Source organism: Callorhinchus milii, unplaced genomic scaffold, assembly GCF_018977255.1.
Source record: "Callorhinchus milii isolate IMCB2004 unplaced genomic scaffold, IMCB_Cmil_1.0 Scaffold1, whole genome shotgun sequence".
NCBI classification, from domain to species: domain Eukaryota; kingdom Metazoa; phylum Chordata; class Chondrichthyes; order Chimaeriformes; family Callorhinchidae; genus Callorhinchus; species Callorhinchus milii.
In genome coordinates, this window is record NW_024704742.1 from 53,190,724 (window position 1) to 53,206,703 (window position 15,980).

The following is a 15,980-nucleotide window of genomic DNA, read 5'->3' on the forward strand; positions in this document are numbered from 1 at the left end:
ATACTCCTGGATCCAGATCAAGAGATGTCAGTGTCAGTACTGATAGAGTACACAGGCTCTATAGAGCTGTGGGTGGGGGAGGGAGGGCTGGAGATTAAAAATCAGATTTCTTACAGGTCATTGGCAAACTGGATGAGGGTGGTGGCGAGTGGGGAGGGAATACTTTACATTGACAGTGTTTCTTACAACTATCCTGTTCTTTAAATAATAATTATATAATAATAATAATTCTTACATTTGATAAGCGTCTTATCATCATGTAATAATCCTTACATGTGACAAGTGCTTACCATGTTAAAATATCTCAGAGCATTTTACAGAGTTTATTTTTAAAAAGTGTAGTGACTGTATTTTGTAGGTGAACGTGGCAGCCAATGTTTGCGCGCCACTGTCCCACAAACAGCCAAGAAGTGAATGACCAACTTTGTTCTCTGGAAGATTGTTGGCAAAGACACTTGGAAAAACTGCTGTTTTGAATAGTGGCCCGAGATCTTTAACATCCATACGAACAAGCAGCTGGGACCTCGGTTTAAACATCTTACCTGGAGGATGGCACTTCTGACAATGATGCGTTTCCCAAGCACTGCCCTGTGCTCTGATACGCTACCCGTATGAAGGGTGTTATATAAGTGCAAGTTTGTTGTTGCACTGGAGTGTCAGCCTCCACTAGGAGCTCAGAGTTCTGACCCTGCAACCTTCTCACTCGGATCACATTGAAGCCTGAATTGCATTAAATCTGCTCCAATCATGGGAGTTTAATGAAAGCACTGCTTTGCACAGTTGCACATCCCAAGCCAAACACAGAAGGAACAGAATAGGCAATGAATAGAATTCAGGTCTGATGATAAAATACAGTCAATTCACTTCACAGTATATTCTGTGAAGCACTTTGAAAAATCTCGAAGACATGATAAGGTGTTATATCAAATGCAAGGATTATCATTATTAACATTCAGTCAGGTATACTTTTGGGTCATCCCATTGAATGTTTGTGTTGAATGTCATCCACAAATTCAATGCCAGGTGATTAACACAGCTGCATTAAAGAACAGCGGAAAAGGATGCCCCTTTATTTAATCTCAATACACTGTACAACCTGCCGTACAGCTGCCAAGCCACTGGCACGTGTGCAGTAAGGAACTACATACATGCCACACGTTTCCATTCTGACATGTTTCTCATTAGTATTTATCATTTGGGGGCACCTTAAAGCAATAATATCATCTAAACATTTGACACACATGGGATTGTTCCATTCGACACATTGAGAATTACTGGGTAAAGCTGTCTGAGCACATTGGTCCCTTCACTATGCTTAAGTGTATCCAAAACAAACTGAGAATTCCATGCAACCCACCTACACATGCAAATTCCAGAGATAAATTGTTGGAATGGAATGAAAGCACCTTTTATTATTACTGCATTTCTGGTAACTCAGTTCATTATCTAATCTCTAATAAAACTCACCCAAAACAACACATTGCCTTTAAGCCACTTTTCTATTGCTCATAGAAGATTATACGTGATTCTATGTACCTCAAACAATACCCTTTAATACACTAGCTCTGTGTTACAACATTAATTCCTGTATGGCGAGAGCTTCTGGTACTTTGGGAATTGTTTTTTTCATTGATGCAGTTACACAGAGACATTTATACAGAAGTGCTGCACAAACATTTGAAAATACTCGGGTAAAAAGTGCAATGCGAGATTATCACATCGCAAAAAATTGTGATCAAAAAGTCTTTAATTAGTCAACAGGTTTTTCATATAATAGTTCTTGCATTTGATACAGTGTCCCATCACATCAGAACATCTCAAAGGGCTTAACAAAGTTTTTCTGCCAAGTGTAGTGATTACATTTTTAGATGAACGCCGCCGTCAATTTGCAGCCAGCAACGTCCAACAAACAAGTGAACACAGGCAGCAACAACATTGAACATAGATAGAGACACCCAAACTATGTGCCAAACCCGGGAAGTGTGTGTGTGTGTGTGTGTGTCTGTATGTGATGTGCTGAACGCTTACCTGCAAAGAGATTCAATTGCATCTCGATCTAGAAAGTCATGGTCTCTCTTCACTGAAGAAATATCGATGGGAAACAGCGAATCTGTTGTAGGAACAAGACAGATGCATCAGTGAAAAAAACAATTCCCAAACTACCAGAGGCCATCTCCATTAAACAAACTAGCTGCCTATGTGCTGCAAAACAGACAAACCACTCCTTCAAAGTAAATAGCATTTCTTCATCATGTAAATCACCAGCAGAAAAAATGTCTCTTCTCTAAAGCCTTTGCATAAAAATATGTTAAAGGTGAGGAGGTCAAAGAGAGAAAGGAGAATGCGTTCTGAAAATTATACCTTACTGCTTCCACAGGAAAAAGCTGAAGGAGATTGTGCCAAACCTATCGTCCATCCAGTAAAGCATTCGGCCCTCAACCAACACTGACAATTGATACCTTCTAGCATTGGTCTCAACCAGCAATCTCAACCAGAAACTTCATCTTAAACCAAAACGCTACCCCATGTGAAGGGCGCTGTATAAATGCAAGTTGTTGATTTTATTTCACATATGCTGGGGCCTGTTGTACTGCCTCACTGGCTGAGATACTAAACCAGCCCAGACCAAGGAACAAAACTGGTACTTTCTGCTTTGTACTGCTCTGTTTCACTTGAGGAAATAGCTTAACAATTGGATCACTAAAGAAACTAAATAAAATTATTTTGACCAAATTAACAAAATTAAATTCTTTACAATGATTTTTTAAAAAAGAATTCAGTCAATTTAATAACAAAACTTTTAAAAGGAGATAAGTTTTGCAAAATAAATTTCAAGTAAAAACACCCATTAGTCAAAGAAAGTAAACAATTTTCAGGAGTGATTTTGATGATTTTGGTGTGACTATTCTTTGTGCAGAAACATATAAGATATCTCTAAGTATCAAAAATTATCTTTTAGGTAAATTCAAATAGATAAAGATACTGTGGTGAAATTTAAGGTAATTTTATAATGAACTTCTTTAATAATTATCAGAAGGAATGTGTTTCGAAACCTCGCAAACGTCACCCCATTCATTTATTTTAGGAAGAAAATGGCCAGGAAAACTTGACAAGATCATAACAACGTCTGGCGTCTGCTCGCTCATTGTCTTGAGGTCTGACTGTCATCAATGGAAGGAAGGGCTGTATATAAAGAAGAGAGCCAGTGAGTCCCATCAGGCTCCTGCTATATTCTACTGATGTCTCAAAAGGGCAGTAAAAAAAATAAAAAGCCCAGCATGAAGGGTCAAAGCAAAAACAACCACACTTTCAAAACATCGCCCAGATTAATACTCTGACATACTTGAAAAATAACTACTTGTAACACCAAAGTTGAAATCGTACAACTGTGTGTGTGTATGGGGAGAGGGGCGAGGGGGAGTGCAGTGGAACAAAGATTGTGGGATGTGATGTGAAAAATGTCATTCTTGATAATTATTCAATTGGGGTTTTAGCTGCATTCGAATTATAACATTAAAATCTGGACTGAAGTGAAGTGAAAGACTTTAGAGTTACATGTACAGAGTTACCATATCAGAAAAGAAGCGATTATTTTCAATACACCTTTTAGCTGGCAACGGTGTGGAAGTGCAGTCACTGCACATCGTTCCTGTGTCTCACCTTCATATAGCTGGGCGTACTGTGGGAATCCCGCTGCCCGCAGCCAATCACATGCCTCCTTGGCTTCGATCTCTGGGGGCAGGAAGATGAGAAATTCCATGGTTAGTTGCGGGCAGAGTACTTTGTGCTGAAAATACAAGCTATTTCTGCTTATTTAAAATATTGGAAACTGGGTAGGGCAGTTAGCTACACCATCCTTTCACTTTTAAAGTAAGAAATTCCTCAGGTCACTGAAGTTACTGACTTTAATAATGTGCCTTTATCAATTGGGGAAGAAAAGGAAGTTGGCCACTCCTAATTTAAAATAACCATTGACAACGTCGCTATCTTTACCAACGAGCAGAATTTCACCCCATCAGGAACTGGGTTTGAATGCAGCCTTGTTTCACGATAAGATCTTCTCTGCCATCATAAGGGGATGAAATTGTTTTTGACAGACAGCACCCAGCTCCTAGTGGACATAAGTCTATAGTGACTGATTGCTCAATGCATTGCAATTATTTGCACTACATTGTCAATCTCATATGGATATGCTACAGGACGACTGGTTTGGAAATGTCTCGAGGTTCTGTTCTGGTCAGTTGTTTATATCCTACCAGTGGAGTCCAGTGGTTAGAGCATTTGCCTCGCAAGCGAGAGGTTTGATTCCCAGCAGAGCGATACCTTGGGTAAGTTTCCTTACTCCACACGTCTCTGTTTACCTAGCAGTAAGTAGGAACCCATTTTTAGTCAATTGGCGGATTGTTTTTCCGGGGGTAATAATCCTTTTTAAAAAAATGTGGTCACTAATTTCACGACTGTTTGTGGGACACTGCTGTGCGCAATTGGCTGCTGCGTTTCATCCACAGAATATATAGTCAATTCAATTTGCAGTATATTTCGTGAAGCGCTTTGAGACTCGAAGACGTGATAAGGAGCTATATCAACTGCAAGCATTATTATTATTATTCTTGTTGAATAGTGAGCTCTTCTCTGATATTAGCTATGGTGTCCCTGACCTGGGAGTTCTGGCTGCTGATAGTGAGCGTTCAGAAGATCATTCAACCTTGATATAGCTAAGCCTCTCATAGTTAGATCATCATAGCTAAGCCTCTCCCATGATAGCCACATGCATATGTTTCAGCATCAGGATACTAGGAATTAGTTGGGTTTCCTGCTTTCCAACTCTAGTGTCCCATTCTTATCTGAAGACTATAAAATTATTATTTGAAAATTATTTTAAATTCATATCTGCAAAAATAACTGTCAAGATTCTCAGCAGGCAGTATTGGAGTGCAATAATGGACTGAAGTCTAATTCTTCCATATAGGACCACCACCATATCATGACTAGAGATTTGTAATCTTTTAATACATCATTAAGCTGAATCCCCGATGGTCCTTTCACAGTTTAGAGAGACCTCCTTGTCAAGGCAGTAACCAGCGCTGACAGTCAGCCTGCAGCGAATTAAACAACTAAATCTCCTAATCCCTTGGCACTGCTAGTCTCCACAGAATGGAATGTCTAATAAGACACAGGATACTTTTCCACCGCAATGACATGGAGTTGGCACTGAGCGACAGGATATAAGAAGCACACTTTGCACTGGGGATCAGTTAACACATTCGTACATCAGTGGATCAGCAATTGCAGTGGGGAGCAACATTTACAATTAGACAACATTTGGCCGTTTCTTATTCATGGGTTCAACATTTGTACATTCAACATTCATACAACTGATACAACTTCACAATGTCTCAATACATCAAAGTCTGTTTTTAGTAACAATGAAGTGAGGTTACTGTTCACTCAGTCACCATAGAGATCATATCCCCTCTTTGGAGCAGTGAGGAAGCAGACCATTTTGCTGCCTGCTTTAACTATACCTCCTAAAAAAACCTTGCTTGAACCCATCCCTGCTCACTAACTATCCCCCCATCTCCAAACTCCCCTTCCTTTCCAAGGTTTAAAAGAGTTGTTGCTTCCCAGCTTCACTCCTTCCTCTCCTGCCACTCCCTTTATGAATCCCTCCGATCGGGATTTTACAAACTACCCACAGCACGGAAACAGCCCTGGTCAAGGTGACAAATGACATTCTGTCCATCTGTTACCAGGGCTCCCTCTGTCTCCTCGTCCTCCTCGACCTCTCTGCTGCTTTTGACACTGTGGACAACTCAATCCTCCTCCATTGCCTCTCCTCTCAACTCAACCTTCATGGTTCTGTCCTTGAATGGTTCAGATCCTATCTCTCACACTGGCTGCACTTTGTCTCCACAAATGGATCCTCTTCCAGCCCCTGCACCATCTTGTGTGGTGTTCCTCAGGGCTCTGTCCTCGGTCCCCTCCTCTTCAACCTGTATATTCAGCGCTTTGGGACGTCCTCCTGACGTGAAAGGCGCTTTATAAATGGAATCTTGTTGTTGTTGTTGTATATGCTCTCTCTTGGTGACATCATCCGCAGACATGGGATCAGTTTCCACATGTTCGCGGATGCCACCCAACTCTACTTCACTGCCTCCACCCTCGACCACAGGACCACTGACTGTCTGTCAGAGATCAAGTCCTGGATGAGAGCTAACTTTCTACAGTTGAACCTCAACAAGACTAAGGCTCTCCTGATTGGCTCCAGTCAGTGCCTCCTCACCTCAGGCACTGGCAACATCAGTATCCATGGATGCACATTCCACCTCACTGAGCCAGTCATGAACCCAGGTGTCCTGTTTGACTCTAAACTGTCCTTTATACCCCACATCAGTGCCATAACCTGCTCTGCCTTCCCCCACCTCCTCAGCATTGCCCGACTCTGCCACTGCCTCACCCCTCAGGCTGCCGAAACCCTCATACGTGCCTTCCATTACATCCAGGCTCGACTATGGCAACGTCCTGCTCGTCGGCCTCCCCAACTCTTCCCTCCACGAGCTGCAGATCATCTAGAACTCTGCAGCTCATGTCCTCTCCCACACCAGACACAGTGACCCCACCACACCCACCCTCGCCCGGCTCCACTGGTTCCCATTCTTCAGAGGATAGAGTTCAAAATTCTCGTCCTCACCTTCAAGGCCCTCCATGGCCTCGTACTCTCCTACCTCTCCAACCTGTAAACCCCTTATCAACCTGTCTTCTCCTCCGCTCAGCAGGCTCTGGCCTGATCCATTTTCCCCGCCCGTCCCGCCCTACCATCGGCAGCTGGTTTTTCAGCCACTCTGGCCCCATTCTCTGGAACTCTATACCACATTCCCTTTGCCTCACTCCCTCCTTTGCCTTCTTCGAGGCATGCCTTAAGACCCTCCTCTTCGACCATGCTTTCGGGCACCCTCCTACTCTCTCTGCCCTCCACGCTCCCTGATCCCAACCTACACCCCCGGGTCCTAATCCCTGACTGTTCAGGGCCTTGGGACGTCCTCCCGACGAGAAAGGTACTTTACAAATGTCATTTTGTACTGTATTGTACTTTAGAACCCATACGTTTTTTCAAAGTACTGAGCTTCAAAGCACTGAATGCTACTTGTTAATTACTCCACCAGTCGCAAGCTTTCACCTTCAGGATTTTTTTTCAACACTGTCAAATCTGAAGAATTATTCAGTGTTCATCTTAAAGAAGGACAGTCACTTTGCTGGAAAGCATTCTGGATGGCTCATCTCTTCATCAGTCTGCACTCACACCATTGAAGGGGAGGACATATTTGTACTTTAACAGGTGGTATTTATTTTCTAGTCCAGGTTTTTACAGCAAGATCTTTGTTTTCTCAAATCAATCAAATAGTCTTTATTTTGTCTCCCCTAATATTCTTCCCCTTTCTCCCCTCTTCTCTGGAAGTGAGTTAATAATTCTTGCATCTGATTAGTGCCTTATCACGTTTAGACATCTCAAAAATGACTGGCCTCCCAACGACTCCCCAAATGCAAATACCTGTTGGTAGGTGTCAGCCTGGTTCAGCTAGTAGCATTCTTGTCTATAGGTCAGAAGGTTATGGATTCAAGCCACATGTTGGGACTTGAGCTAATTTACGTTGATACCCTTGTGCAACACTGAGGAGTAACCCTGATCTGGTCCTTGCTGAATATCCATATATCCCTAACATTTCTGTTTGCATATCTGGGTAAAACTGGGGCTTAGATCATTTTCAGATACAATTATAACAATAATAATAATCCTTGCATTTGATATAACATCTTATCACATTTTCGAGACGTCTCAAAGTGCTTCACAGAATATACTGTAAAATGAATTGACTATATTTTGTGGGAAATTCAGTCATTACTCCGTCAGAGGGAAAAAAGGTAGAAGCTATGTTTAAAAGAAAAGTGAAATATTCAATAATTATCTATGCTACCTTGTTCATGGTGTTTTAAGATATTAATATAAATAGTTCATTGATGTAAAGCAAGATTGCACTTTAATAAATGGCAACACGTTCACAGGGTAGATGCAGACTCACAAGCTGTTGAAGCCCCTTATCCCTCAGGTAATAAGACCACAATTAAACGAATGCTGAATACCGAGACAGCTCCCAAATGCTTATTTGTCGCTTCTGAATGGAGTGGCTTTGGTCTGACCACAAGACAGAAGATCCCTCCAGCCATAATGGCTCTAAGCAGCAAATACCAAAACAACCATATACATGCCAAACAAATGGGTTGTAAGATGGTCAACGTCACCCTGTCCCCTCAAAGGGTTGCTCTGACTATTCAAAACAACAGGAAGCCTCTATAGCCTTGAGTGCTGTTGAGGTGACAGAGCTGCTCAGAGCTCTAAGAGTTTAACAGACTCTGAAAATCAGCAGGGCTAGTCTTCTAGGTCCTCGCCTGATTTAAGCTATAAGAGATAGGAACTTCCAGTCAAGGCTGACACTCCAATGCAATACTGGGAGTGTGCTCTATTGTTGAAAGTTCCTGCCTTCATATGACATATTAAACTGTGGTCCCATCTGCCTGTTCAAGTGAACATTAAAGGTAAATCAAATCTTGTCTTTTACCATCTTCTAGGTAAAAAAAACAATTACCAGAAGTTCTAACTATCACATCACATAAGCATTTTTTCACCCTATCATTGCATTGAGGGGATTGAAGTGGGTAATAGATACACTAGAAATAACTGCGGCAACACTGTGGTAATTTTTTCCATATAAATGCATGAATACTACAGAGCAAATGTCCAATGCCAGATTGACTACATCTCGTCGCTAGGTGGCTGTGTTCTCCATCAATGTTTTTGAATCAAACAACTAGGCAAACAGGTCCAAGAATCAATAATTAAAAAAGGCCTGAGGCATGGGCAATTTATATTGCAAAAAGATTCAATGGGTAGGGGTGGGGACAACCTAAAGGTGTTTGTATTTCTGTGTCAAGGTATTTATACCATCGAGGGGGCTGTTTGAATCCACACTGCACTCTGCAAGCAATTCTATTATAATTTCATTCAACTGCAACAAGACTGCAGTGAATCGGTTTCTTTTGTGAACAACTACTTATGCATGTGTAAAACATCCCTTAAGTAGCTCAGAACAGAGCTAACCTGGTGGACTAGTGGGTATGGGGAGCACTGAGCTGTCCACATCAAGTAGAACCTTTTGTCTACGGCTCCACTGTCCTGTGGAGGTGTTACTGCAGGTCATGTCATTTTCAGAATTGGTTTGGGTGTGGAAGAGGGAAGAGGGAGGGAAATCAAAGCACCAGTTATCTCGTGCCATTCTCATACTCTTCTTATTAGTCACTATACAGCATCATTGGCAGAAGCTTGGGCACAATGTTTAAACGCGTTTGAAGACCTCAGTATGTGGCGGATGTTGGGAAACTGATAGAAAATAACTTACGGCTAACTAACACTTTATTCCTTGTGAAGAAGTAAAGCACATACCAACCTTTGACCTTTTGCTATGGGCGATACAATGTAAACTGAAAAATCACAAACAAACCAACACTGAGTAAACTGGCCAGAAATCTAAATGCAAATGTTTTAACTTGGTTTAGCAGACTGCACCACAAGGATAATAATATGCAATAGTATATCCTCAGCACAACCCATGTCGTAGTCTGAACAATACAATCATCAACCAAGTTATTTCACAAGGAAGATAATTCAGGGATCTTTTAACCTCTGATGTCTACAGAAACAACGAGGGATTCCAAAGGTAGATTCAAATGCTCTGAGTGGTATCCTGAATACAAACAGAAGGTCCCCGTGCCACTTTGACTTTCAACAGAAAATTTCAAAAGCAAAAGACTGGTTACAATCTCAAATTGGAGGTCCTGCTGGTCACCGACCTTTTACTTTTGGGTGATTATTAACTGGGGAATGGTTGAAAAGTGCAACAAAGGCCAGAAGGCAAAAAAAGTGCAAAACCAGCCTTTGCCAGATTCTGATATCGTGATTCTCTCCTGATTTTGAAAGATGTTGAGATCATTGATCTCTGGTTTTACAGGCCTTTGAGATCGTAATTCTCCTGTGATTTTAAAGGCCTCTGAATTCACTATTCTCTCCTTGATCGGATTTCTCCCTAACTCCCTTTGATTGTTTTGGGGAATTCTGCAGCAATTCCATTGGCAAACTGCTCATCCCTATTACCACAATGATTTCTGGTTTATGAATATTAAGCTTTCAGCCTCCATATGAAAGCAAAAGCTAATATAAAAATATTCATCATTGGCAGCAAAAATGTTCTTAAACTTATTATTTTCTGAGCTGCCCCATTGTAGAAAATCAGTCTCATTGCTTTGTTTTGACGTTTGTAATGTTGGATGGTTGTTAAAGTTCTGATGCTCAGTTCTGACTGAAAACCTTCACATTGATGGTTGGCACATAACCTGGTGATTCCAGGGATAGGCAATACCCTCAGCTCGAGTGGATACATGCATGGAATGTGATTCAAGCGGTGTACGCTACGCTCAACATGTTCATATTAGGGATTGGACTTACTGATCCATTTTTACCTTTGCAACAAGGAAATAGTGTCAATCTGTTGGCCACCTTTAACTCTTCTTTGCACCAGCAAATGAAACATTCCAAAATGCAAAGCACATGATTATCTCCTTTGACAAACAGTTGTACAGTGCCACAACAAACTTTACTTATATTATTGTATTTCGAGTAAATGCTTGCTTTGCAGAAATAGATGCTAGAACAATGCATGCGATAATTACCCAATTATAGGCAGAGAACAATGCAGCAAAGAGCAAGGCTAAGCCTAATTTATGTAAACGTAATTATTTTACCACAAATACTGTATTTAACAATAGGCAGTCCCAGTGACTCATGACATCCTTGTACGGAGCCAGACAAAAGGCATCAGGTCATTCAAAACGAGCAGACATTTCAAACTACATGCAGCCTGCCAAGAATGTTCACCATTGTTTAAAACACAACATCCTGAAGTTGAACTGGTGTAAAGCCGATGGGAAAAGAGTAACATTTCCGAAATGTAGCACTATCCTGTCAACTCTGCAATAACAGAACACCAGGCATTTGGAAAAATGGTGTCAATGCACTTTAATGAACCACTGAAAAACCTGCAGCCTTCACACTCCCACACGTGAAAAGATTACTTGTCGGCAAATATAACAAACACACTCCAATCTTGAGGCTTTAACACCACAAAGGGCCTCATTCTTCCACTTATTTAGGACCCAGGATTGGTGTAAGAGCACAAATGTGGCTGGCGCTCCATCTTTGGAATATTTTACTCACTCCTAAATCCTTGATGATTAAAGAAACAAACACAAGCACTCAAAAGACTTTAAATTAACTGTAAATTGATTCATTAAGTCACTCAATCCTCTTTACACTTCATGAACAGTTAGACCTCAGTGAAAATCTACACTTTACAGAAGCGATCAGGTTTCTGTTATTTTTCAGAAATCCACCTGTAAATTTTACTTGCATTAGGTCAGAACATCTGCTCAGAGTTTATAAACATGAACAGAGCTACAGTGCCAGACTAGTCTCACTAACGTTGTATACAGGTTAAAGCTATAGAGCTGTTGCAAATGGAAGTCCTAAAGCTCGCAGCAGTTTACGAAATAAACAAGTTAGAATAATGATCCTTACATTTGGTATAGTGCCTTTCACATCAGGAGGTTGTCTCACAGGATATACTGTAAAGTGGAGTGACTGCATTTTGAGAGCAGCTAATTTGCACATAGGAATGTCCCACAAAGAACCATTTTATTTGGGGAATTGTTGGCCAGGACCCTGGGAGAAACTCATTTCTCTTTTCAAATAGTGCCATGAGATCTTTAATGTCCATCTAAACAGACAACAACAACAAGATTACATTTGTATAGCGCCTTTCACATCGGGAGGACGTCCCAAGGCACTGGACAGTGTACAGCAGACAGAACTTTGGTTTTATTGTCTAATCTGAAGGAGGGCTCCTCTGACAATGCAGAGCTCCTCTTTATGGAAGTAACTTGCATGAAGAGGGTACGCAATATAAACACGTCATTAAACATATCTCGCCAAGATTCATGTGGAAAAATGATGAAACCTGTACTGATCACATCAGCACGCTTGAAAACAAGCTACATTTTTTTAAAAAAAGCAATGAAAGAACTATTTTATCCGATTCACAAATAATTCTTGAATGGACAAGCTGAAGAAACTGAGCTTTGCTCAAACTCCAGTCCTCAAAGAGTTAAAGCAGAGGTTGCAATGCAAAGCTGCCTTGGGCTTTTAAAAACTTCTTTCAGTGCCATTGGTTCCAGCAACAGTCGAGTAAAGACAGTCAGTATTTGACAGCTGCAGCAATGTAACAAACTCACCGTTCAGGCTTACAGCAATTCTAAATTGCACCATTGGTCATTTACAGTAGAACAAGCGTGTGCCCTTGGCTATATTTACTGTGAAGGACCAAATTAGATATGCTTCTCACATTAATGCTTACTGGAGCAATGCTATTGTTAAGTGTACAGTAACCAGTGAAACCAATGAAAGAGTTAGCCCGCACACACTCTACATGTGTTTTTACGCTGACACAAGAAGAAGACAATGAGGGAACTGCTATAGTACTTATTGTGCTGCATGTTATTTATAGACATGCTGAGTGCGGCACACAGTAAGGCGAGCCTAATACTGTCTGGAGCCATTCAGGATCTTTGCTTTACCTCCTTTCCTGTGCTCTCTTCCTGTTGCTAAGAGGCAAAGTAAAGCATGAAACTCCTGTTTACAATTTTGGACCATCCTGTAGAGAACAAGCTCCCTATTTGCAAGCAGAATCCAACAGATGCATCCTGAACAAACACAGGCACAGTGACACCCAACCACATCTGCTGAGCAGTCTTGTCTGTGTGCAAGACTTCAATCTGTCAGAAAGAATATTTTATCATGAAGACAGGTCAGGAGACTACAGGAGGCCACAGCCATCTGCTGCATCCTGAAAGAAGACCCTGGCAGCCCAACCCCGAGAAATAATGGAGATAGCTAATGCCAATTAGCTGCACTGTGGAATACCAATGGCTGGAGGCCAGATGGACTCAGTGAATGCAAACAGGCCAATGCAGCTTTTCTGTGCCTGTGACAGATTTACACATGCCGGCTTCTGATCAATGTAGTCACTCTTTAGCTAACTCCAGTCTTCACTTCAAGGTACTGCACTATTGCTATACAAATCGTCAGTGCTTTCAACCCCTCTGACTAAAGGCATGGCCTAAGGTTATTTTTGGGCAGTCCCACAGAAGCAGTGGCACTTAGAATGCCACTACTATAACGTGGCTCAATACTGTGCACTTTTTTTTTGCAGAAGACCAATGCAGCTACAAACTAAAGAGTGCAATACTGTACCTGATATCGCAATTTAAAAAATACTTGTTATCCTAGACCCGCCACAGACAACAGGTTTTCAGCTAATCTACTAATATTGGCTGTGAACCAATTTACAATTATCAGCAAAGTTCACTCGTGAGGTCTGGGCAAATCTAATTTTTCATCTGTTCCTACTTTTTTTTAAATGTGTGTGATTGTTACTTGAGGCTGACATCACGGTGTGGTGATTCTAAGCATGCACAGCCTGAAGGTATTCCGACTTTTTGTGGTAGAATCGCCAAAAATTACAGTCACTACACTTTACAGTAAATCCTGTGAAGCGCTTTAAGATTTGAGTTTTTTTTAGAAATGCTGAAACCTAAATGGTGTTGCAGCCTTGCCTCATCCAGGAGGGCTCAGGCCTTTGCAATCCCTTTGCAGAGATATGCCAGCAAATAATTATTTAAAAACCCCGTGAAGATTACAGCCACATTTTAACACCAAAATAAAACATAAAACATTTACAACTTTTTACGTTATCCTAATTCTATAAATTAAAGCTTAATGTGTAGTAGTCATTGATTCACTTGCTTGTAGCTTTATTTGCAAGGATTTATTCTGAGGTCACAAGCTGTTCAGTGCCAGTGCATTGGCTCGTAGAGCATAAGAGTGCATGTGGTGTCAATCAGCAAGTGATTCAGATGGAGGAATGTGACAATCCGGTTGGCTCAGTTACAAAAGTACATTTTGAAAATGGAAGTAAAAGGAAACATGTGGGTACAGTATTTTACAAAGGGATCTGCATGATTTTAGTGGATATAAAAGGGCTTATTCTGCTCCATGTTTTCCATGTAGCGCATTTGGTCACAATAATAATCCTTACATTTGCCATGGCATTTCAGATCAGGAGGAGACGTTTCAAAGCACATCACAGGATATATTGTAAAGTGGAGTTGCTGTGAGAATGTAGGCTAAGTGCTTACCAGAGATCCCTGCTGGTGAGGACAGGACTGGGTACTGGTTTATGATGCCACCAATAGGCAAAAATAATCTGTCCCACAGCACTGATGGTAGACTCTGTACAATGTTAAAAAATTGCCAGCTATGCACTGATAAATATTGCATGAATTCTCAAATAATTCAATTGTAATTAATTTATCATTCACACAGTTTTGCAATTATTGTAATTACAAGTACTAGTGTAAAGTTAAAGTGGAACAGGCAGCCCTAAACCCACACCACAGAATTCACCATAAGAAACTTCAAACACAAATCCTTGCATTTAATATAGCATCTTTCACATTCGGATAACGTCTCAAAGTGTTTCACCTATACATACTGTAAAATGTAATGACTGTATTTTGTGGGTGAACGTTTCAGTCAACTTGTAAGCAGTAGTGTCCTACAAACACTGATGAAGTGAATTTGCATCACAACAATGCGGTCTGCAAGCAATGCGATGACATCTTCTGACGTGAATAACATGGTCATGATGCCAGTTATGCCACTGGTGTCACAGGACTATAAACAGCAAGAAAGCCCTTGCCTCATAATCTTACACCACCATGTGGTATATCCACTCCACCACGTGGTGTATCAGGTACTTTATTTTAAACAGGGATGCAACAGAACTGGTTATAGTATCCGTTCCATTCCAACCCTTGCTTCTTGCCAACCTGTGCTTAATACTTTCCAGGATTAGGTAGGAGGGTGTGTCTCTCCGGGAAAAGAATGTGCAGTCCATTCCCGACAAATGGAAATTTCCACGCAAATGTGAAACTAAGTAGTATATGTGGATACTAAACGTGGCGATGGATTTTTGCGGAAGTCAAAATATTTAGCCGATCAAAAAAAATCACTGGAGTGGGGAAGGCAGCTCTTTATGCCTCTACTCAAACATATATTTTTTGCTTTAAAATATGTGAAATGTTGTCATCTCCTGAAGGCATCGTGAGTTGTTTTCTTTCTGCTGAGATCTGGGACCATGGGTATAGGTCACCTTCTAGTACCTTGAGTGTGTGATTATTGGTTATGTAAAAGTTAAATCATCAATGTGTGGACAGGGTATTTGACCACGGGGTGGCATCATAAACTGTGCCCAGTCCTTTTCTCATCCAGGATCCACACACACACTCATATACTTCCAGTAGGAGATCTCTGGAAAGTGACCAGGAGTATGATGGCATCTTGGCTTATTTCTCTCTCTCTAAACCAGGAACACAGGGGCCAAGTGTTCTAAAATGCTGCCGAGCTGAGATCAGCAACCTCACCACAAATTGGTATTCAAGTCTGCTCTCCTGTACTGCATCTTTAGTAGGAGTCCTGTAGCTCAGTGATTAGAACACTCGCCTCGCAAGCGATAGACCTGGGTTTGTATTCCCGGCAGGGCGAAACCTTGGGCAAGTTTCTTTACTCCACATGCCTGATAATAATCCCTCAAGAAAAAAACAATAATAGTTTGGTCACTCAATCCACTACTGTTTCTGGGACACTGCTGTGCGTAATTCTGCCCACAAAATGTACAGTCCATTCACTTTACAGTATATTCTGTGAAGCGCTTTGAGACGTCTAGAAGACGTGATAAGGCACTTTACCAAATGCAAGG

General features: G+C 41.2%; 1 protein-coding gene across 1 annotated transcript in view; it reads right to left on the reverse strand.

Moving 5' to 3' along the window:
* LOC103178184 (rho GTPase-activating protein 7) overlaps window positions 1–15,980 on the reverse strand; it is a 45,046-nt gene that overhangs the window by 25,494 nt on the left and 3,572 nt on the right. Inside the window, exons 2-3 of the mRNA XM_042342105.1 lie at window positions 3,661–3,732; window positions 2,029–2,110 (exon numbers count right to left, since the gene is read on the reverse strand). Coding sequence (XP_042198039.1) covers window positions 2,029–2,110; window positions 3,661–3,732 — 154 coding nt within the window. The remainder of the gene's footprint in view (window positions 1–2,028; window positions 2,111–3,660; window positions 3,733–15,980) is intronic.